This window comes from Trichechus manatus, unplaced genomic scaffold (genome assembly GCF_000243295.1).
Source record: "Trichechus manatus latirostris isolate Lorelei unplaced genomic scaffold, TriManLat1.0 scaffold00057, whole genome shotgun sequence".
NCBI lineage: Eukaryota > Metazoa > Chordata > Mammalia > Sirenia > Trichechidae > Trichechus > Trichechus manatus.
The window spans coordinates 10026118-10050591 of NW_004443993.1; the positions used below are offsets into that span (position 1 = coordinate 10026118).

The 24474-nt window shown below is 55.7% G+C and overlaps 1 protein-coding gene across 1 annotated transcript in view; it reads right to left on the reverse strand.

The window, feature by feature from the left end:
• KDM4B (lysine demethylase 4B) overlaps positions 1-24474 on the reverse strand; it is a 156858-nt gene that overhangs the window by 22505 nt on the left and 109879 nt on the right. Inside the window, exons 10-13 of the mRNA XM_023733274.1 lie at positions 15702-15803; positions 15123-15304; positions 352-845; positions 73-193 (exon numbers count right to left, since the gene is read on the reverse strand). Of these exons, the coding sequence (XP_023589042.1) occupies positions 73-193; positions 352-845; positions 15123-15304; positions 15702-15803 (899 nt within the window). The remainder of the gene's footprint in view (positions 1-72; positions 194-351; positions 846-15122; positions 15305-15701; positions 15804-24474) is intronic.

Sequence of the window (24474 nt, forward strand, 5' to 3'; positions counted from 1 at the left end):
CCGGCCTCTTCTGACCCAGAGGCTGGAGCGGCACCTGGACAAGCCCTGCCCGCCCCACATGCCCGCGCTCACCCTCATCACTCGAGGCCCCCTGCTTGACCACCGACAGCGGGGACCGGGTGGGCGGCCTGCCCAGCGGGTGGCGCCGGCTCTTCTTGATCTCCATTTTCAACTTTGGGAACGTGGACGGCGCCTGGAACACACAACGTGCTGCCTCTGGAGGCACCGCCGCAGCACGGAGCTCAGCGGGGCCGACGGCTCCCAGCCCTCAGCATCCTCGGCCCAGTCAGCCCACGCATGTGTGGTCCAAGGGCGTCAGGGGAGGCCCTCACACCCCGGCCCCATGCCTACCTGCACATCGCCGGCCCGAGCAGGGATCTCGGGGCGCCCGGGCCCACCCTGCTCCTCCTGCAGCGTCAGCTCCATGGGCGCGGCCGGCTCAGGCCAGGCAGTGCCCTTCTGGACGAAGTGCTCGAAGGCCTGCTGGCAGGTGCGGTGCTCCCTGTCGCCGGCCAGGCGCTCGCTGCGGGGCACCACGTACAGCATAGGGATGATGGGCCGTGGCTTAGCCTCGTCTTCCGCTCCGCCGGGAGCCTCGGGGGGTACCACGTTGAGGGCCGCAGGCGGCAGGCTCTCCTCCTCGGCTGTGGGGGCTGGTGCCAGCACAGAGGGTTCCAGCAGGGGTGGTGGCAGGGGCACCCCTTCAGGGGTGAAGTGGGCTGGGGGAGCCGGCGGCAGGGCTGGTGGGGGTGGCAAGAGGGGAAGGTGGGGGTGCAGGGGACCGTAGCTCTTCTTCTTCCGGTCACTCTTGGCCTTGGCCGGCCGCAGCTTGCCCCTCCCGTCCTCTGCAGGGAGAGAGGAGGAACGGTCAGAGGCCGACCCCTGATCTTGGCCCACAGTCCCCCACGAGCCGACCCTGAGCACCGGGCTGCAGCCTCAGACACGGCCCACTGATCTCAGCTGCAGCCCTGGACACAGTCCCTGGACTGTGGTCCCAGACACAGCCCCTTGATCACAGGCTATGGCATCAGACACGGCCCCCCGACCAGGCTGCGGCATCAGACACGGCCCCCCGACCCCAGCCCGAGGGGTTCAGGCACTGGAGCATTGCCAACACCCAAGGACAAGCCCCACCGCAGAGGAGCAGACACGGAGACACCCCAGCATGCCAGTGCCCATGAGCGCCCTGTGCCTGGGTAGTGATGGCTGGGGAAAAAGCAAGGGCGGGTAGGAAAACGGGCTTCAGGCAAGTTCCCATCACAGCGACACCTCAAGCAGACTCCCTGGGAGCCCCCACCCTTGGGCTCTGCGACGGGCCCGAGGGGACGAGCTTTCTGGAATCACCACTACGTGAGCAGGTGAGTGATCTAAAAGCAACTGGGAAAGGACGCTGCTCACGGGGCTCCGGCCTGAGCGGGCGCTGCAAACGGTAAACAAGCTCAGCCGCTCACGAAGAGGGTGGAGGTTCGAGTCCACCCAGAGGTACCTCGGAAGAAAGGCCTGTCGATCTACTTCCCAAAAGTCACAGCCTTGAAAACCCTACAGAGCACAGTTCTCCTGTGACACATGTGGGGTCACCGTGAGCTTGAGTCAACCCGATGTCAACCAGCACGGGTACTTCCTGGGGGCTGGCTCCCATGTCCGGCCCCTGGGAGGGGCAGGGGACTGGCCTCATCTGTCTTCTTCACCCGTATCTGAGTTGAGTTTATTTCAACAACTAACGCGCACACTTGCGGACTCCTTGAAAGGCAAAAACCCAAAAGGGATCACAGACAGCCAGAAATGCCAATGAGCCCTGGAGGGCACAGCCCAGGACACTCTGCCGGCGTCCCAGGGCAATGCCGGGGAAGGGGCCCCGAGGCCAGGCCTCAGGGTCATTTTGATTTGGGGCCAGAAGGACCAACAGCCAATCACACTGAGACGGTGCTGTGGCGGACAGAGTGACAGCCCCCACAGACAGCCACATCCCCATCCCCGGGCCTGTGACCGTGGTTTTCCCACCATACAAAGTGGCTACAGAAGAAGTAACCGTAGGGCCGCTACACTGCTGGCTTTGTTGGGGGAGGAGGGGCCCATAAGCCAAGGAATGTGGGCGGCCTCTAGAAGCTGCAAAGGGCCAGGAGTGGAAAAGGCCTCTGGAATGAACCAGCCCTGCCGGCGCCTGGATTTTAGGCCTCCTGAACTGTGAAAGAATCCGTCTTGTTTTGAGGAGCTAGGCGTGTGGCACTGTGTTACAGCAGCCGCAGGAAGCACGTGCCTGCGGTGTTTGGCGGGGGAGGGCAAGGTTCCTCCCACACCTGCACCTCCCTGTGAGGAGCCATGAACGCCTCCCTAGTCTGGTGCCATTATCGCGGACCCCTGCCCCTAAGGACGACCACCTCTAGCGGCCCACTGAACTGTAGACACCTCAAGCTGGGCCCCGGACCCCTTGGGGCTTTACTTGCAGCACCTGGAGAGTTGGCACGCCTCATCCACGTATCCCCTGGCGTCACGTAAGGCGTGGCTAACGACCAGGTGACCAGCCGTCCTGGTTTGCCCAGGGCTATCAGTGTTCACACGGACAAGGTCCTGGGTGACCAGGATGAGCTGGCTGCCCTGCTGACGGCCCTCGGGGAATGCCATCGCTGCACCTTACAGCGAGGCCGGAAAAATAAAGGGAAAAGGAGTCCTCCTCTCCACACTACGTCGGTGACAACGCGAAGCCTCATTAGCTCTGCTTTGAAACACGGCATCTGCATTTCACTCTTACTATAAAAACCCCGGCCATATGTCACCCCTGCTCCACAGCCAAAGACGACAGAACCAGCTGGAACCAGGGCGGATGACCTCGGGGAGACAGAGCTCCTCAGGGTGATGGCTGAACCCCTAACTCCGCCCACGGCGACCCCAGGGACGGGTCAGGAGGACCCTCCCCTCCCTGCAGGCTCCTCGTGGCCATGAGGAAGCACATTAGACATACCACACACCTCGCCTCTGTGGGGACCCTGCCCGTCTCCACGGCGACTGCCTTGTAGAGGCTCTACGCTGGGACACTCACCTGGGTCCCCCGCCTGCCCGCCCACAGCCCATACGCCCCCTGCAGCCACGCTGGCAGGATGACGGCACGGCGTGTACTTGGCAAGCACTTGCCACGTCTCTCCAGAGGCAAGTGATGAAGCAGAAGGTGGAGGGCACACCAGGCCTCCCTCAGCCCTGCCCACTCTGGTCTGGAATGTTTCATGGGTGCCCTTCCAGAGTCCTCCTGCGCTGCGACCCCTTTGAGGGGACTTGGCCACCTCCCCAAGTCCTGTACCCAGACATGTATCCCTTCCCCTGGCCCTCCGATGCCACTGTCCACCTCCTGAATGAGGCTGTCTGGAGCGGGAGGAAGCGGGCGTGAGGATGCGGTGCGGACGCTGCTGCCCTCGGCGTGTTTGCCAGGACGGCCTCTCCCCTCAGACGATGGAGGTGGACACAGCTCCCCAACAAACATGCTTCCCTGAGCCGGGCTGAGAGTCAGACGCGGAGGGCACTGGCCAGGAAGGAGGGACCAGGCGCTCCACCTGCAGGAAGTCCACCCGCCCGGCAGCCAGGGGGCCGTGGGCTGGTGGTCGGCTGGGCAAGGCCAAGTCATCAGAGGTCCACACTTGGTGGGGGACATGGGGGCATGTGGGTCTGCCTGCGGCCATGTGGGGCGCACACAGCTCATTGCCGCCGCTTGGAGGCCTCGGTTCTCCTAGTTTGTAAGAACAACACCAACGTGGCCCACAGAGCCCACTCCTGTTGGCGTGAAAGGCACGTGCGGGTGCACAGCTTTGCCTCTCTAAGGACAGCCCGCATTCCTTCCTCACTGGAGACCACAGGGACTCCCCCCAGCACGGCATCTGAGGTGGCTGCTGCCCCCACCGAGGACGAGACGGCCGACCCCCACCCAGCCGGCTGCAGATGGCTGCGACTGGGCACGGAGGCCTGGGGTGTGAAGTCCTTTCAGAATCCAGAGGCAGGAGCACCTGGCACTCAGTGGGCGCTTGATAAACATCTGGGGCGGGGAGGGGTGAAGAGGGGGAGAGGAGAGGGAAGAAAAGAGGGGGTAAGGGAAACGAGAACGGCAATGAGGAACGGGTGAGGGGAGGAGACGGGAAGGGACCAGTCCCCAGGCTCCCAGGCCCTGGAGGCCGCATCTCTCCGCGGGCTGGGGGCGAGGCTCCCCTGCTCAGGGAACTGCAGCTCCGAGCTGGCGCCCAGCCAGGGGAGAGGCTGACCCGGAGGCAGGGTGTCCCACGGACGACCGCACGATGTGGGGGGTCTGTGCCCATGAGTGAGCTGGGCCATCACCCCCCACAGGGCCTTGTTTTCCATTTCCAGCCTCTGTGCGGGAAGGTCCAGGCTGTTGTGAGCAGGGGCTCTTCTTGAACGTTCCCCATTTCCTTCTCTTATTTGAGAGAGGCGGTCAGCCTTGTGAGGCCCTGGGTCCCCACGGACCCTCACAAGGGGTCCCGGCGCAGCCCCTGCCTGGAACACGTGGCGGGGCAGGGGAGGTGCGACCTGACACAGGGTGGTGTCGGTGGGGACCCAGCCCTCCGGGGCTCAGGCCTGGCTCTGCCCTTCACTGCCCCTCCATCTGTCCCTGGGCTGCACGGTGGGTGGCGAGTGCCCTGAGGTTACGGGTGAGGGCAGTGGACACTTCACAGGATGACGGGGCCAGAGGAAGGAGGCCTTGCTGACACAGCAAACAGACTGACAGGAGCAGGGTGGACAGACATGGGCCACCTTCTTCCCCTTCTGCTTGGGCCCCACGTGGGGGCGGGGAGCCTGGGACGGAGAGCAGTCCAGGCCGGGGACAGTTAGCAGGGAGCAGCCCCTAGGGCCCACAGCACCGCACCAGGAGACCCAGCCCTTTCACCCGCGGCCTCCCCGCACCAGCACCGGAGCCCCTGTCTGTGCCCGAGTGACAGGGAACACGCCCTTGAGCCCGTGACACCCACTGAAAAAACAGCACAGAACAGCACCTCGCTACCAGCCCTGAAGCATCACTTAGCACTCACGGCTTTTAGGGACATTAAGCTGGCATTAAAGGAAGGCTCGGAGCCACTATGAAGTCTGTGACGCGCGCTCTGCTCAGTCCCTGACTGAGGACACTTATTATGTGATGCTTTTGTGAGATTTATCTTCTACCCAAAGGCTCTGGGGAGAGACGGGCTAACCAGGTCAGCTCCTGACAGTAGCACGCACCCTCTCAGCCACGGCCTCCCGTTCAGAGGCCCCGAAGCGGACACTTCCTCTTTCAAAGGGCCAGAGTTACAGAAAAGACCCTGCAACACACACACATATGTACACACACGTATGCATATACACAAACACACATGCGTATACACAGACACAGAGACACATATACACAGACACACGTGCAGATATACACACACAGACACGCACAGACACACATGTACCCACACGCACACATGCATATACAGACACGCACATACACAGAGACATAGACACGTACCCACCCACCCACACACACACACACAAGCGCACGTGTGCTCTCGCACCCTTACAGAAAGCTCTATGTTGGTAAACACACCAGAGAAGTAGGGCTACGCTCAAACCTGATGGTGGCTGGTCCTATGGAGAGAGATGTGGGAGACCGGGGCGGAGGAAACGGGAGCTTAACTTGCAACCGTCGTTTGGATTTTTCCACCCCCTCCCCCCGGTCTACAGTCTGTTGTACTGTGGTGGCTCTCGTGTGGCTGTGATGCTGGGAGCTATGTCACCGGTATTCAAACACCAGCAGAGCTTCCAGACTAAGACAGACTAGGAAGAAAGGCCTCGCAAATCAACTCCCTAAAATCAGCCAGTGAAAACCCTATGGCGTACAACAGAACACTGTCGGATACGGTGCTGGAAGATGAGCCTCCTAGGTTGGAAGGCACTCGAAACACACAGCGGCCGAAGTAACGGAATCCAGCAGACCAACGATTACGAGGACGGCGTAGGACTGGCAACGTTTTGTTCTGTTGTACAGGGGGCTGCCATGGGTCGAGCTGACTCAATGACAGCAACGCCACCAAATGACAAAGAGCGTGACTGAGCACATGCAGGGTCTAAAAACATCCTAGAGGCCTGCAGGCAGGATGGTTAAGCGCTCGGCTGCTAAACAAAGCTTGGTAGTTCGAATCCAGCCAGCGGATCAACGGGAGGAAGACATGGTGATCTGCTCCCATGAAGATCACAGCCTAGGAAACCCTATGGGGCAGTTCTACTCTGTCACATAGGGTCGCTGTGAGTCAGAATTGACTTGATGGCACCGCACCTAACCACAAAGAACACCATGTGCCCCTCCCACCTGTACCCCCTCTCCGCAGGGAGCCACTTGGCGCCACCCAGGGCTTGCCACGACCTCCCTTTGCTTCACTGTGACTGCACCCTAACAATCCGTTCTGGGTTGGCGTGTTTTCTGAAATTTAGACGAAAGGCATCAGAGTGTATATGTGCTCCTGCGACCTGCTCTTACCGTCGATGCCCTGTCTAGGACCCAGCCTGCTGGTGGCAGAGCGGTGGCCCGGATTTCTCACCCCCGCATGGTCCAGGCGGTCTCTGTAGCCATTATTTCCTCGGGAACGAGACGTTTGGGTTGTTTCTGGTTTGGTCTGCTGCTGTTTCCGTTATTGTACTGCCTTTGGGTACACCAGGAGCGAGGGCTTCCCCAGGGCCCAAGCCCCAGAGGGGAATCACTGGGGTAAAGTACACGGCCACCACCCGTCTGTCAGTTTGTCGTGGTGGCTTCCATGCTGCCGTGACGCTAGAAGATATGCCACTGGGATTTTCAAATATCAGCACGGTCACCCACGGTGGGCTCGACAGCAGCTAACAACAACAAAGTATGGCACGTTCTGCTCCGCGAGATGATGCCAAGTTGTTTTCCAGAGGAACTGGCCTCGTTAGGGCCCCCGGCGGCAGCATGGTATCATCAGATTTTTTAGTCTCTGCCAATCTGGTGAGGACAGAGCAGCGTCTCATCGTGACTGTGTTTCCCAGATGACCGCGGCGAGTTTGGTGGCCTTTGGGTTGCCTTCCTTTGTGGCTCAGTTTTCATTCAACTGATTTTCACAGATCCTGAGAACCTGACATGTCAGGGGGCTATGGCTATCTTTCCTGCCGTCAGCTGGTCTTTGCACTTGCTTTAAGGTTCCTCTTTGGATAAACAAAGGAGCCCAGTGGTGCCATAGTTATGCACTTGGCTGCTAACCTAAAGGTTGGGGTTCGAACCCACCAAGCTGCTCCACAGAAGAAAGACCTGGTGATCTGCTCCCATAGAGATGATGGCCCAGGAACCACTGGGGGCAGGTCTACTCGGTCACACGGGGTCTCTATGAGTTGGAATCAACTCAACAGCACCCAACAGCAACTGGATAAACAGCAGTCTTCATTTTATAGTCATCAAAGTCATCCATCCTTCTTCTTCATGGCTTCTGCTTTTTCATGAAATTCCTCCCTAGTCCACGGTCATAAAGATATTTTCCTTCCTGGTCTTTTAAAAGTTTTAAAGTTCTGTCTTTAGAAGATAAATTCTCAAGCCATGTGGTGGGCGGAATGACCCCACGTCTACACCTGTCTCAGTCATTTAGTGCTGCTGTAACAGAAAGACCACGAGTGGGTGGCTTTCACAAACAGAAATTTATTTTCTCAGTTTAGGAGGCTAGGCGTCCAAATTCAGGGCGCTGGCTCTAGAGGAAGGCTTTCTCTCTCTGCTGGCTATGGGGGAAGGTCCCTGTCTTATCAGCTTCTGCTTCCTGTTTCTTTGGAGATTTCCATGTGGCTTGGCATCTATCCTCTTCCCCCATCTCTGCTTCTTGCCTGCTTGTTTCATCTCTTATATCTCAAAAGAGAGAGACTCAAGACACATCCTACACTAGTCCTGTCTCATTAATATAACAAAGATGACTCATTCCCAAACGGGAATATAACCACAGTCATGCTGTTGTTGTTGCTGGTTGTCATGGAGTTGGTTCCAACTCATAGCGAGCCCATATACAACAGAACGAAACACTGCCCGGTCCTGTGCCATCCTCACAACCACTGTTATGTTTGAGCCCACCGCTGCAGCCACTGTGTCAATCCATCCTGTTGAGGGTCTCCCTCTTCTTCTCTGACCCTCTACTCTTCCGAGCATGATGTCCTTCTCCAGGGACTGGTCCCTCCTGATAACATGTCCAAAGTACGTGAGATGAACGCTCACCACCCTCACTTCTAAGGAGCATTCTGGCTGTACTTCTTCCGAGACAGATTTGTTCGTTCTATATCCGATATTCTTCGTCAACACCACGATTAAAAGGCGTCAGTTCTTCTTCGGTCTTCCTTACTCATTGTTCAGCTTTCACATGCATATGAAGCGAATGAAAACATCGTGGCTTGGGTCAGGCGCACCTTAGTCCTCAAGGTGACATCTTTGCTTTTTAATACTTTAAAGAGGTCTTTAGCTGCAGATTTGCCAAATGCAATACGTCGTTTGATTTCTTGACTGCTGCTTCCATGGGTGTGGATTATGGATCCAAGTAAAATGAGATTCTTGGCAACTTCAATCTTTTCTCCGTTTATCATGATGTTGCTTATGGGTCCAGTTGTGAGGATTTTTGTTTTCTTCATGTTGAGGTGTAATCCATACTGGAGGCTTGATCTCCATCAGTTAGCAAAGCTGTCATCTGCGTATCACAGGTTGTTAATGAGTCTTCCTCCAATCCTGATGCTGCGTTCTTCATATAGCACAGTTTCTCAGATTATTTGCTCAGCATACAGACTGAATAAGCACAGTAAAAGATACAATCCTGACACATACCCTTCCTGACTTTAAATCACGCAGTATCCCGATTCTTTTTGAACAACGGCCTCTTTATCTATGTACAGGTTCCTCTTGAGCACAATTATGTGTTCTGGAATTTCCATTCTTTGCAATGTTATCCATAATTTGTCATGATCCACACAGTTGAATACCTTTGCATAGTCAAACAGAACACAGGTAAACATCTTTCTGGTATTCTCTGCTTTCAGCCAAGATCCATCTGACATTAGCAATGATATCTCTCCTTCCATGTCCTCTACTGAATCTGGCTTGAATTTCTGGCAGTTCCCTGTCGATGTACTGCTGCAACCACTTCTGAATTATCTTTAGCAAAAACTACAGGCATAGAGGTGAGGATTTACAACACATGTTTTTTAGGGACACAATTTAATCCACAACATTCCACCTTCTGGCTCCTCAAATTTCATGTCCTTGCCACTTGCAAAACACATTCACCCTATCACATCATCCCCAAAATCTTAAATCAATTCCAAGTCCAAATTTCATCCTAGGGCAAAATTCCTCTTCATCTGTGAATCTGTGAAATACAGAATACAAGTCGTCTCCTTCTAGAGTACAACGATGCAACAGGTGCAAGGTAGGTATTTCCATTACAAATGGGAGAAATTGGAGGGAAAGAAGGGATAACAGGCACCTATCAAAGTCCAAAGCCCAGCAGAACAATTTACATTAGCTCTCAAGTCTTGAAAATAAACCTCTGTTCTCTGAGACCATCCAGGCAATGGCCTTGTCCTCCAGACTCTGGGTGTTGGCCATGCCCTCTGGATTCTGGGTGGAGGCCCCTTGGCCCTGGGCTTCAGCTCCACCCTCCAGGCCCTCTGGGATGGCAACTCAGCTCCCTTGGCTTTAGGCGGCCCCATTCTCCTAGTCCATCTCAGTGGTGACCCCTCCTTTGGCCCCAGCAGGCCCTGTTCTTCTGCCCCTTGGGCATGGCTAGCCCACCCCCTTAGCTGTGGGCAGCAGATCCGGCCCCATCCCCCTGGCACTTGTGAATGGCAGCCACACTCCAGAACTGAGCTGGCGAAGCCCCTACTCTTGGAAACTTAGGAGGCCCCACCCTTTGAACCGAGAGGGCTTTGCTTCCTGATCTCCTTACAACAGTTCTGCTGATCTCTGAGATGCTCCAGGGATGATCCGTTTCTTTTCTTGAAGGACAAGAGACGTAGATTCTTTGGCCTGTTTCCTGCCTGTAGAATTCCAAGAGGCAGACGGTGTTCCTTCCTTTCGTTCTTCCTCTGTCTCTTTAAATCTAAGCTGATGGTTTTCTGCTGTGGTAGTTGGTTAGCTCCATCAGTTACAGGCTTAATCTCTTTGACAAAAGGTTGTGTAGCCACATCCTTGGTGAATATTCTAGGACACGTGTCCTTAGTTTGTAAAACAGAATTTTCCAAATCTTTTAAGTTCTGTTTTCATTTTGCACAGTTCATCTCTTTCCTCTTGCATTTTACTATAAGGGGCAAGGAGAAACCACATAGTCCCTTTAAGATCTTGCTTAGAAATCTCCTCAACCAGATATCCAAGTTTATCACTTACAAGCTCTACCCTCCACCAAACATCTGAACATAATCCAGACAAGTACTTTGCCACTGCATAAAAATCATCGCCTTCCTCCACTGTTCAATCACATGTTCATTTTCTTTTAAAGCCTCACCAGAAGCACATTTAATGTCCACATTTCTAGCAACATTCTGTTGCTGGCGCCATATGTACTCTCCAAGACGATAAAGATCTTCTCTACAGCTCTCGTCACTTCCTTCTGGACCTTCCCCAGAATTGTCTTTGATGCCTGTAATTCTACCAAAAGTCTCTTCAAGGCAAACTAGACTTTTACTATTAGGCACCTTAAAACTCTTCCAGCCTCCACCCATTACCCAATTTCAAAACTACTACTACATTGTAGGTATTTCTTAGACTAGCACCCCCACTTCTCGGTACCAAATTCTGTCTTAGTTATCTAGTGCTACTATAACAGAAATTTATTTTCTCACAGTTTAGGAGGCTAGAAGTCTGAATTCAGAGTGCCAGCTCTAGGGGATAGCTTTTTCTGTCTGTCGGCTCTGGAAAAAGGTCCTCGTCTCTTCTGAGCTTCTGCTCCGGAGAGATCCTCATGTGCTTGGCATCTCTCTTTCCCCATCTCTGCTTCTTTCACTTGCTTGTTTAATCACTTTAACATCTCAGAAGAGATTGAATCAAGACACACCCTACACTAATCCTGCCTCATTAACATAACGAAGACAACCCACTCCCACACGGGATTATAACCACAGGCATACAGGTTAGGATTTATAGCACGTATTTTTTGAGGACACAATTCAATCCATAATAACGCTCTAATCTCCAAGATCAATGAATATGTTACTGTATGAGGAATAGGGGCCGTTGTAGCTGTTGAAATGAAGGACCTTCTGATGGGGAGGTTAGCCTGGATCATCTGGGTGGGCCCAGTGGGATCACAAGGTTTCTAGTAAGTGAAAGAGGGAGGCAGGGGGGTCAGAGTCAGACAGGAGATGTGAGAATAGAAGCAGAGGCTGGAGGCACGCGCTCTGAAGACGAGGCGACAGCCACAGGCCGAGGAATGTATGTATAGCCTCTAGAAGCTGGAAAAGGCAAGGAACAGATTCTCCCCTAGAGCCTCCAGAAGCAACCAGCCCTGACAACACTTCATTTAGCCCCGTGAGACCCATTTTGGACCTGTGACCTCCAGAAATTGTGAGATAATTTAAAAAAAAAAAAAGAAAGAAAGAAACCCAAACTCACTGCTGTCAAGTCAATTCTGATATCTCAGTGACCCTACAGGACAGAGTACGACTGCCCTATAGAGTTTCTAAGGCTGTAAATCTTTATGGAAGCAGACTGCCACGTCTTTCTCCCACCGAGAGGCTGGTGGGTTCAAACAGCCAACTGTTCTGTTAGCAGCTGAGTACTTAACTACTGTGCCACCAGGGCTCCTAATGTGTTGTTATTATTTTTTAAATTTTATTGTGCTTTAGGTGAAAGTTTACAGCTCAAATTAGTTTCTCTTTCAAAAAGTTATTCACATATTGTTTTGTGACATTGCTTGCAATCCCCACAATGTGACAGCATACTCCCTCTTTCCACCCCCGGTTCCCTGTGTCCATTCGCCCAGTTCCTGTCCCTTTCTGCCTTTTCGTCTAGCTTTTCGTCAAGAGTTCCCCATTTGGTCTCGTATATTTGACTAAACTAAGAAGCATGTTTCTCACATGTCTTAATGTTTGTTTCATAAACCAAAAACCAAACCCACTGCCACTGAGTCGATTCTGACTATCTAATGTTTGTCTAGGAGCCCTGGTGGCACAGTGGTCGGAGCTTAGCTGCTAACCAAAAGGTCAGTAGTTCGAATCCACCAGCAACTCCCTGAAGCCCTATGGGGCAGCTCTACTCTGTCATATAGGGTTGCTATGAGTAGGAATGTACTCAGTGGCAACGGGTTTGAGTTTTTTTGGTTTAATCTTTGTCTGAAAAGTGGGCTTCGGGAGTGGTTTCAGTTCTGAGTTAGCAAAGCATTTAGCGGCCATAGTCTCGGGCATTCCTCCAGTCTCTGTCAGACCAGTAAGTCTGGTCTTTTTTCATGAACTTCAATTTTGTTCCACATTTTTCTCCTGCTCTTTCCAGGGCTCTCTGTTGTGATCCCTGTCAGAGCTGTCAGTGGTGGTAGCCAGGCACCACCTACTTCTTCTGGGAATGTGTGTTATTTTAAGCTACCAAGTCTGTGGTGCTTTGTTACAGCAGCCGCAGGAACTCACACATGCCATAAGTAGATTTGCATATGGTGTCAGGGAGGGATCATGCGAATTTGATGAGCAGTCTTCGTGGCTGGGAGCACAATCCCTGGCCACCGCTCTGCAGGCTGGTGCCTTTATTCTTGGGCCTTTCTTCCTCCATATACATTTCAAATCAGCTTGTTGGACCCTCATCAGTGACTAGCAAAACTCTGCTGGGATCCCGAATGGAAATGCACTGAATCTACAGATAACTGGGGGAAACTGTACCATTTCACTAGTGAATTCTCCTAATGCATGATACATTGCTCCATTCCCAGCTGTTCTTTTTCTTGTCTGTCAACACAGTTTCTAATTTTCTCCATAAAAGCAAAAAACCCACTGCTGCCGAGTCAATTCCGACTCACAGTGACCCTACAGGACAGAGTAGAACTGCCTCACAGGGTTTTCAAGGAGCAGCTGGCGGATTCCAACTGCCGACCTTTTGGTTAGCTGCTGAGTTCTTAACCACTGTGCCACCAGGGCTTCGGTTTTTTTTCTCTCCGTATTTTTTGTTATAGATTTGTCCCAAGGTACGTTATGTTTAGGTTGCTATTATTTTGTATCTTTTTGAAAATTAAATTTTCCGTTAACAGCTAAACCAGCTGCTGTTGGGTCAACTCCGGTTCCTGTGGCTCCATCTGTGTCCGAGTAGAACTCAGTCCCCCAGGGTTTCCAGCGGCTGATTCTTTGGAAGTAGACTGCCAGGCCTTTCTTCTGAGGTGCCTCTGGGTGGACTCGAACCACCAACCTTTTGGTTAGCAGTTCAGTGTGTTAACCGTTTGCACTAACCAGGGACCCCTAGTATATGAGAAATGTGACCTGGCTTTTGTATATTAAGCTCATATCCAGCCACTTCGCTAGCTCCTTGAGAAATTATATCATTTTGCCGGTAGATTTGTTTCCTTTTTCTATATAGACAGTCATGTCATCTGTAAATAAGACAATTTTGTTCTTTCTAACCATGACGACTTCTATTTCTTCGTCTTACGTCTCCAGGCTGGGCAGACCCTCCTGTATTACACTGAACAGATACAGAGAGATCTTGTCTCGTTCCTGACTTGGAAGGAACTGCCTTCCAGGACTCCCCACGAGTGACTTGTGCGTTCTGGGTTTTCTGAGGATGCTCCAGCATGCACTTCCATACAGGAAATTCTCAGCCCTCTTGCCTCTCATAAGCTTGGCTCCTCGCTCATGCTCGCTCACAACGTCACCGCCTCTGTGAGTTCTGCCTCAGGACTCTCACTATTCCCTCCTGAGGGAATCGGTGGCTCCCTAACAGGGACCCTGCAGCACAAGCCCCTCCCTCTATTTCAGCCCCTCCCTCTACTGCAGCCCCCTGGGCACATCAAGGTGGACAGAGCCGGCACCCACCTCTCCCACCATACTGTGGGTACCACAAGGCCCAGCCAAGACCTCTCTACCGTACAGCCCCGTGCCTGGCACAATACTCCTATGTGTGTCGCATAGGGCCACAAGCATGTCTCAGTCTGGTCTCCTTGCATAAACAGTCACTGCAGAAACTACATAATCTTTAACAGCAGCAATAGGACATCCCTATGAACTTACAACTCTGAGACAACTGAGTCCTTGGGGCTCATAAATTCCAAGAGATTGCCAGAAAGAGGGATATTTCAGGACCTAAGCAGAACTCTCTGGGGTCTGAGCCTGGGAGATGGTCTGGCCCCTCTGCCCTAGCCCAGCACCAGGCTTCTAGAAACGCCCAGAAAGGGATGAGCTTCCCTCCCCTATAACCGGGGGCAGCCGCTAACGTGCAAAACGTATGAGAAACGAAGCCATAAATTAGGAAAACAAAACTCAGTCATAAAAAAGAGAAAATCACTGCAAAACAGCAGGGTGAGGGGCCTTCAAAATGCTCTCAGCTTGATACTCCGCATTGCGAAGTGTCCCATGCGGCGCAAAAGGCACATTTCTGAATTGCATGCCCGTATGGCTCCTGGTTCACGCTCCCATCTGTCCATGCAACCTCGCAGCGTGGGGAGTCATGTGCTCGGAAAGAAACGTGCGCCGCCGCACCCCCTGTTCTGCCTGCCTCAGAGGGCAACAGTGCTGGGGGAAGAGGGGACCCCGGGGAGAGGTCTGGGCAGCTGGGCCCAAGGGGAACCCAGCGGCTCACGGCGTCCCTCCTCTGCCCACCAGGGCCAGGATGCGTCCACCTCTCAGAGGGAGGGCACGCAGTGGGGGGCCATCCACCATGGCAGGCACATTCCAGCATGTGGGCCACAAATGGCAGGGTGCTCCCCTGTGGACAGGCAGGCAAAACCTCTTCTCATTTCTGGGAGAAGGACTTCTTGTAGCATCTGCTCTATAATATACGTTTTTATAAAACGTCCCACCCTGCCAAGAAAATGATTGAATCGGGTTCTGTAAAAGCAGGAGATTCTGTGGCCACAGCGAATGCTGGCTCTGCCCGCCACACACCGACTCAGAGCCAGGAGGATCTGACACTGGGCACCAGGCCTGGGCCACTGCCGGCCGAGACTGACCTTCTGCGCCCTCGGCCTCGCGGCCCTGCAGTGACTCCTCTTCCTCCTCAGGATCGGCCTCCTGCGCAGCCTCCTCCTTCGCGCCCCCACCGGTGTCCTCTGCCCCGGCCGCTGGGCCCTCCCCGAGGGACTTGGGATCTTCTGGCTTGGACTTCTTGGGCTGGTTCCGCTTCCGGTGAGACCTGGAGAGGGAGATTGGTCAGACAGGAGGTGAAGAAACATGGGAGAAGAGCTGTGGTCTGCGCAGGTGGCCGCAGGACAGAGCCCCTCCCCAAGATGCACCCTGAGGCAGCAGCCGCACCAGCTCTGGAGGCCCTGGGGGCGGGGGGCTTTGCTCCTGGGGCAGGGGCTGTGGAGGGTGGAGAGGCCTGAAGGGGTGGGGTGGGGGGCGGGGCGGTGTCAAGAGCAGATGCCAATGACGGCTGGAGATGGGACATGACCGACATGGATGGGATGCAGGGACAGGGACGCTCAGACGCAGCTGTGTTGGGGCGGGACAGATGGGGAGCCTGAGCTCTGACGGAAACAGCAGACCGTGTAAAATGCCTAGACGACGAACAGCACAGAACAGACACTTACGACAGCCCCGGCCTTTTGGTCTGCTCTTTCTTCCTCTCTAGATGGGCCTTCCTCTCTTCCTCGGGTTTTCTCCAGTGTCTGTGTTCCTTCAGACTAATTTGTCTAGAACGTAAATTTCAGGGAGTTTTTCTCTAAGGCTTTTTTTCCATCTCCCCAACATCTCACCTAAGGGCCTCATCTCCCCCTCGGTCCTTTCCCTACAGCCCTTGCGTGACACACAGGGGCTCCACGCTCATGCCCGGCTCCTTCCCTAACCTGCTCTGAAGCCCCACAGCCTTTCAGGAGGAAGGGGGGCCTCCTCCTGGCCCGTCACTGGGATCTGCCTACAGGGCCAGAAGGAAAACTGCCTCCCTCAGCCCTGAGGCCTGCAGACTTGGCCTAGCTATGACCTCAGAGAACGAGAGGAAGAGAGAACAAGGCGAGTGAGGGTGCAGAATGGCGCCCAGGGCCTCCCTGCCCTGTCTGACTGCAGGGAAACCGTAAGTCGGGGAGCCCTTTCCAGATCGGGGGACAAAAAGCTCCTGGTGGGTTAACAAGAGGCCATGTGACATCCCCAGTGCCTTTTTCCCAGGGACTCTGGGCAGACACTGGGAGTGTGGGGAGGCTCAGCTCAGGGGTCATCAGCACCCTCTCTATAGCTGGGGGGTACCCACTGTCCATGGTGACCCGGCCACCAGCGCCCCCAGGCCTCCCTGCCTGGCTGCGATGCCTCCGAGCCCCACGTGCTCTGGTCTCATAACCCACTGCCTTTCTTCCCTCCCCATTCTCAGGCAGAGAGAAGCCGTGCGTGCCATTGTGCCGAGAGCAGTGCTGTGTGCTCTCCATGTCCCCTGCCCACACCTGCCTCGGGTGGCAGACCCAGCAAGCTCCTGCCTGGACCCGGTGGGCAGGCCCTGACCACTGAGAAGGGCGGCCTGCCACACCCGCCCACAGCGCTGACCTGCTGGTCCTCATCAGTGGAATGTCCTGCTGGCCGCAAGGCTCGGCTCTGGCTGGAGCTCCAGCCTGCCCGGAAGCCCCTGTGGGGGCCCCACCACGTGAAGGCCCTGCACCCCGTGCCCCTTGGGAAGCCAGCTAGGTGGTAGGGTGGGGCTTGGACACCACAACCCTATTGTGGGGTACCTGGGGCAGCTGCACCTCCAGGACTAAACGGTCACAGAGGGGGACGCGGGCCTGTCACTGGGGCCGGGTGGAGGGATCTGACACCAGGGCCCCCCATTTTCTACCTGAGCCAGGCTGTCACAATGAGTGGCTGCAGCAGCCCTGTCCTCCGGACACCCTGGGCCTGGCCCGGCTTGCCCACACCTCTGCCCAGCTCCTCTGCCAGTCCCCCCACAGCCACCCCTACCCCCCAGCTTTCCGTGCTGGGTCTTTGAAACTGCCTTCCCAGAGCAGTCCCCTAGCCCACCTCGGCTGCCCCCTCTTTCTGCATCCCCTTCACACTAATCACTGCCTAGCTTGCTAGGGGCAGTGCCCCTCAGGAGGGACCCCGGGCTTATCACTGCGCCCTCTCCCAGAGCCCCAGGACCGCCTGCACGTAACGTTTGTGAATGAGCACAGGAGATGACCGGCGGCAGAAGCAGCGGGAACATGGCAGGCGGGGACGGGCATGCGGGGCATGGCAGGCGGGGACGGGCATGCGGGGCATGGCAGCACACGGGCATGGCACAGCAGGTGGGCAGGGGGCCACGGTGGGGTCGTTACAGGGGGGCTGTGGGGGAGGAAGAGGCACAGGGGCTGGGGACTGGGGGCCCAAGACTGGCACCTCCTCCCAGGGAGCGTTCTTGACGCCAGCAGTGCCACCAACGACCCTGGGCAGGAGAAGGCGGCACCACACGGGGCAAGTATGGCAACGCCAGAGGCCCCCACGTGGAGACGGGCAGCATCTGTCATGCTCTGGCCCAGACCCCGAGGGCAGCTGGCTCCCAGCACTGACTGCCCCAGGAGGGTGTCCCCGGGTCTGAGAACGCTGCTGCCCGCCGGGCTCCTGCTGGGGAACCCTCCCTCGCCCCAGGGCACTCTCATCCTGCCCACTCACCTTGCCTGGTCTCCTGCAGGTGCCCTTGGCTCCTCAGCCCCCTCTACTCACACCCACTTCCCCCGAACCAGCCCTGAGGCCATGTCTGACCCCACAGCAGACAGGGTATCCCCTGAGCCCCCCAGCCTGCCTCAGCCCCCACACAGCACTGGGCTCAGAGCTTGGGGACCCCAGGATGGGAGCCTCAACTCCTGGCAGCCACTGTGCCTTGCCACTGCAGCCGTTGAGGGAGGAGGACGCCGGCCTCCTGCAGCGGGACCACACATGAGGTGTGGGGGGCTGCACCTTGCACTTAACCACTATACCAGGCTTCCTGGAGCTACGTGTAGGGAGGCTCAAAGCCGGCCATGCCCTATGGCAGGGTGGGAAAAGCAAGCTGCATATCTACATGCAAAGAAATACCCATTTTATACAAAGAAGCTGGAAAAAAAACAGCTAGAAGAATCACCACCAATCTGCTGATAGATTTTGGGGGTTGGGGGAGAAGGAGCGCTCACCAAACCCATCATAATTGCAGTTTGGCTCACAGCAGCCGACCCCCCTTCCCTCCCCCGACGCCCACTCCCCAACACGGTTTCTTCTGAAATTTTCTTCCATGCCCCTCCTCCTGACGCTGCAGCTTCCTTTTGGGGTCTGGGTTTCCTCCACTGACTTCCCGGCTCAGGACTCAGGGAGTGACCAGCCCTCTCCAGCACCCGACCCCACCCCCACCCTGGTCCACTTCTCTCCTCTCGTCTGCCACCAGATGTGTGGGGACCACCGCAGGCCTTCGGCTGCGGGGATCGATATTTACATTTTTACGATGCTATAAATATTGCCCATCCATGAGCAATGGGGCTCCTCTGATTGCATGCTTGGCTTGCTCTTCCTAGAGTTAATCATTGTTCCTCCTTCTTTCGGACGCTGAGTTTTCTTTGTGTCTTCAAACTCTCTGATCTCACTCTTAAACTCCTTTCGGTGTGGTCTCCAAGAGCAGGTGTCACGCACTCCTCAGTGACATCTCCGGAACCCCCATCCCTGCTCCCTGGGGACAGGCAGTTGTCTAGGTCACTAAGCCCGGGATTCTCCTTACCATGGGTTCCCTTTGACCCTCCTGGATTTGATCGCGTTTCCTTGAGCCATGGATTGACACAGTGGCTACAACAATGGACTCAAACTTAACAACTGTGAGCTCGGCACAGGACTGGGTACTGTTTCATTCTGTTGCAGACAGAGTTGCTATGAGTTAGAACCAACGCGACAGCACCTAACAACGAGTCTTTCTTGGATTATGCCCTTGGTTAGCTGAAGCGCATCCTTGAGAACGAAGGTAAAATCTGAACTTCTGCGCATCTCAAAAGATCTTCATTCCCCTCACACATTTAATTGGTAGTTTAGCCAGGTAACTACTTCTAGGTTGAAACTCATTTCTCTTCTGAATTCAAAAGCCTTGTTCTTTTGTCTTTTAGGTTGAAGCATTACGGCTGACATAAATCCAACGCCATGAGCATCCCTCATTCTTTATGTTGGCTTATTTATTTGCTCTGGAAGCTTTTAGGGTCTTTTGTTTAACCCATGAGTTGTAAAATTTCACAAAGCTGAACCATAGCATGGGTAATTTTCACCCACTGTGACTTTTTAATCTGGAAATACAAGTCTTTCAGTTCTGGGAAATTTTCTTTTCTCTTTTGTTGGAAACTCCTATCAGATACTGGATTTCCTGGATTGAGCCTCTGACTTTCTAATCTTTCCTATTTTCCAACTGGATCATTCTGCTCTGTATTCTGGGATATTTCCTCAAGCTGACTCCAAACCATCTAGGACATTTTCTGTGTTCTCATTTTCAATATCCAAGCGCTGTCTCTTGCCTATATTTTTCTAATTATAATGGTTTCTTCTTCCATAAATGCAATGTCTTCCCCCATCCCTCAGAGTAAGTCTTTAGAAGTCAGCTTCTACTTACTGCATTAGCTCTTTCCTTGGATTCCTCGTTTGGTTTTTGTTTTACACTGTCTTTTGCATTGGGGAGTTTCCTGCAATGCTCAGCGATCCCAGGCTATCTGTCCTCTGTACAACATACTAAGCAGCTCTGCACGAGTGAGCTGTGCAGCAGTGGGGCAGAGAAGGCTCAAGGGCCCCCAGTATCAGGATCCGGAGCTCTGTTCTGCTGGGCCGCTCCGTGACCCCGGAGAGACTCCTCCACTCTGGCCTGGGAGGTGGGTGTGAGGCTGGTGCCAGGTTTCCACCTGCCTTACCCTCAAGGAGGGCACCTCTGTCCTGCCCAGAGCAGCACAGGTTCCACCTCGTCAAGCAGCAGAACTGCCATCTTCTGCTGGGACGTGGGCCAGGGGCCGGGAAGCAGCCCCGAGGCACCTGGTTCCAGCAGCCCCTCACACGCAGTGACGATTCCTCCTGTTTCCAGCCCGCTACACTTCCCTGTCCTAGGAGCGCCGGCTTCTCTGGACCCAGGCCTTTCCGGAGTCCTTTGGTGTGAATCCTCTGCTCCCCGCTGGCCTCCTCCTCCCAGGCCCGTGGGTTTGCGCTTTCTCTGTGCTGCAAAGTCAAATACACTGGCCTGTCCCCACCCTCTCAGAGCCTGCCACCACTGCTCAGCTACCACTGTCCCCACCCCGCTCTGCCATTCCTTTATGGCTGTCTGAGTGACATTTCAGTAGCAAGCAGAGATGAACACGCACTTTATCTGCCAGGTTTAACTGGGAGTCACTTGATGGAATTTACAGGTGCCAAATGTTGGGACTTCATACAAATAATTACACTGAAGTTTTAGAGGTGGAGGCAGGCATCCCTCCGATCTCAGGTGACAGGAGAGCTTGGCCTCGTGACAGGGACGCAGGTTCCTTTGGTGTCAGGACCTGGGGCTGCACCAAGGTCCCAGAGGGGGCACGGCACTCCATGAGCACCCCACAATGGAGGCTGGCGGCTCTCCCAGGACCAGCTGTTCGTCCAGGATTTCCTCCTCCACAGGCAGAACTTGGGGCTCCGAGGCTGTTGTTGAGCTGGTATGGTTCTGGGTGGAGGGCGGGGGCCGCCGGGCTTAGCAGCCCTGGGGAGGGGAGGCTGGGCTGGGACAGGCTGAGGTTGGGGACAGCCTGGAAGGAAGCCTGTTCTGTTTCCATCTCTCTTCCGTGCAGACCTGCTGCACTGAGCGAGCCGGCGGAGGAGGCACGGGCGCCCCGCGAGGCGAGCGAGCCGGCGGAGGAGGCACGGGCGCCCCGCGAGGTGAGCGAGCCGGCAGGAGACACACGTGCCGCAACATGTGGTGAATGGATGGCGAACAGCGACGTGCTCCTCGGGAAGAACAAGCAGCTGGGATGCGGAGACAGGCTGCATATGGCGAAGGGCTGCTGGAGAGGTCCGGGAGGAGGGGCCGTGTGAAGATGATGATGGGCAGCGTGCCAGTCCCACAGTCGCCACCTCCTTCTGAGGGGCCCCAGGCCACATGCAGGGACTGACCTGGCATAGCCAGCAAGAAGGTGCGTCTTACTTGTGAAGAGGAACACAGACGGCTCCCAGGGAGGGTTAATGAACTTCTGGGTGTGATCACGTGGGATACACCCTTGGAGGGGCAGGAAGACGGGCGAAGGCCATGAGGGACACCTCCCAGAGGAGCCAGCATTTTCCTGGGCTCCAAAATGCTGCCCGAAGCAGCACCCGAAGAGCATGCCTGCATGGGGGCCCGCCAGGAAGGCTGGAACCTTCCGGGGGTGCGGCCAGGTGCTACAGGGAGTTTGCTGAGAAAAGGGAGAAACAACAGCGTCCCACATGAGGACAGGAGGGCCTGCAGTGCTGTTGTCGAAGATGGGCAGGGCTGGGTGACTTAAAGCCTGCCCCAATCCCACTCGCTCATCTAGCGCAATGATCCTCACCTGTGCGATTCTGCCCCCAGGGGACACTGGGCGATGTCTGGGGACATTTGTGGGTGTCACAACTAGGGAGGGGATACTACTGGCATCGAGTGGGTGGAGGCCAGGGATGCTGCTCAACACCCCACAGTGCCCGGGAAGGCCCCACTGCAGAGAAGGATCCAGCCCCCATGTCAGCAGTGCCGAGGGGGAGACCCTCGCCTGGGGGTGTAGAGCCAGATATGCTGCATCTGCCCTCTCAATCTTCCTGAGCCAAGGATCAGCTGGGGGTGCCTCTCCAACCCAAAATACATGCTCAGAAGCTCAAGGAAGCCTGATGGTGGCGACCGGGCCTGGAGAAGGCGGGGGGAGGATAAGCCACGTGGAGGGGGCACCCAGGTGAGACCGGCACCCAGCACTGCTGGGAACCACGGCCAGTCGGTATGGAAGGACCACACGGGCCTGGGCCCTGAAAGCGACTCACCCATCAGCCTTCTTGAGAACAGGGCCCCATCCATCACTAAAAAAACAAATAAGGAAATCAGCCCTGTTTTATATCCTAAAGGCTTTAAAGAAAATTATATCCTTGGGAACACGACTTAATTTGTTATTCAGTCCCAATGTCGAAATACTGCAGCTCCCCAGGATGGCAGCGAGGGAGGGAGAGGTGTGCAGGCAGGTGGGCGGGAGAGAGGAGCGTTCCAGAAAGGAACAGAGAGTGACAAGCGCTGGCTCACGGGGAGCAAGGGGGCAGCTGGGGCAGGGCTCAAGCGGGCAGGCAGGTGGGCACAAGTTTGGCCCATGCAGGGACACAGGGACACACGGACATGGATCTGGTGAGGCCACTTCCTCTGTCCAGAGAAGGTTCCGTCTGAGGCGGGCATGGTGGCGGGCACCCTGGCCACCCGGCTGGGTCCACCTCTCTTACTGGCAGCTCCGTTGTTGTTGCTGGGTGCCGCGGACTCAATTCTGATGCACAGCGACCCCGTGTGACAAAGCAGAACTGCCCCACAGGGCCTGCTAGGCTGTGGGCTCTACAGAAGCAGAACACCAGGTCTTCTTCCTGCAGAGCCACTGGGTGGATTCAAACCTCCAACCTTCGGTTAGCAGCCGAGTGCTTACCCAGGGCTCCTTGGCAGCTCTTTAGACGACTCCTAACACTGTTCCCTGTCTGGAATGTGGCACGTGTTTATTTGCAATCCTCTCTGTTGACAAATTAGCTTGAGCCCCAGTCAATTATCCATTATGCAAGGACCGCGCAGTCTGGGCCTGGGAGCCGGGAGCCGTTCAGCTGGCCTGCCCTGGGCCTGGGAACCAGCAGCAGCCGCCCTATGGCAGGCCTCACCAAAGCTGCTGTTCCTCAGGATCACACGGGACAGCAGACCACGAAAACGAGACAACAAAAGAAACCAGAAGAGAGAGTATCGTCCCCCTCTGGCTGTCAGGGACAGACGGGACAGTGTGCCCGAGCCGGCGGAGGGTTCTCAAAGAGAGGGGCCACAGGGTGGGAAAAACAAGGGAGGGAGGGGCTGAGCGCACCCAGGACTCGCGGACTCACAGACGGACGTGCCCGAAACGAGGACAGTCCATCAGGGGACAAGGATGCAGAGTGGGCAAGCTTTTTCCAGAAGCCCATCCCGAGGATGTTTCTGCAGAGTTCTGTTGAGTGGCATCCCCATGGAAATAGTTCGGCCAAACCCTGCCCACCCCTTGCCACCGAGTGCTGGGCCCTGGGTGGGGCTGTTGGTTGCCAGCGGGGACAAGATAAAGCCCAGAGTGGCCGAACACCTGGGTGGAAACGTCTGCTGTTTAAAGCAAAAGGGACACTACCTTCCATGCCGGGGGCATGGGCAGATGCGCCCGCCGCCCGTTTTTCTACGGCCCGCGAGCTAACAATGGGTTTCATATTCTTAAATGGTCGGAAAAAATAAAAAAGAAGGCTACCCCGCCGTTTGAAATTTACATGAAGTTCACATTTCAGTGCCCGTAAATAAAGTTTTGTTGGCACACACCATTCATGCACTGCCTGCAGCGGCTTTCCCGTGACAGAGACCGACGGCCACAGAGCTGGGAACACTGAGTGTGGCGCCGGCACAGGAGCCGGCCCTGCTCTGCCACCCGCCCGCCACGCACACACAGGGCCCCGCAGGGTTGGCTGGGCGCAAGCGCCCTTCCCCTTGGGTTCTGTTGCCAGACTGCACCTGCAGGCGGCCCCAGACGCTTCCCAGAGAAGAGCCAAACGGGGCCAGACTTAAGAGGACGGCGTGGGGGGTCTGCGCCGCTGGCCACCGCCCCTCTTGGCAGGAAGCCAGTTTCTCATCAGCCAAGCCTGGCCTCAAGTCTGCTCGGCCAGGACGCAGGACCCTGTGCCTGTCCCCCCTCCCCCGCAGACACTGTGCACTGGCTTTCGGGGTGCCGGCTGTGGGAGGGGACAATGAGGCCCTAGGGCAGGGTCTCGGCAGTCACAGCCACAGCCACAGCTGCAAATCCAGGGCACCACATGGGGGACCACTGGATCAAAGGGCAGAAGTAACCCGGCCCCAAAAGAATGAGGGCCCACCTACCACCCCGAGGTCTCTCGGAGCCAAGAGGGGGCTGAGTGGCCCTGAAACAGCAGAAGCAGAGCTCTTTTTCCACATGCCCACGTGCGTGACTGAGATGTCCTCCCCCAGGGAGACTGTGCAGCCAAGAGGCAGCCTCCCCAGGAGCATGTGTGACAGAGGAGCGGGGGACCTGTGTCTCTGGACAGCACAGGCCCTCCTCCTCAAGGCCTGCCAGCTGCAAAGAGGTGGAGCTGGAAAATGCCCTCTACTTCAGAAATGGGGGAGAAAGAGGAGGAGGAGGAGAGGGAGGGAGGAGAGAGAGGGGAGAGAGGGAGGAGGAGGAGAGAGAG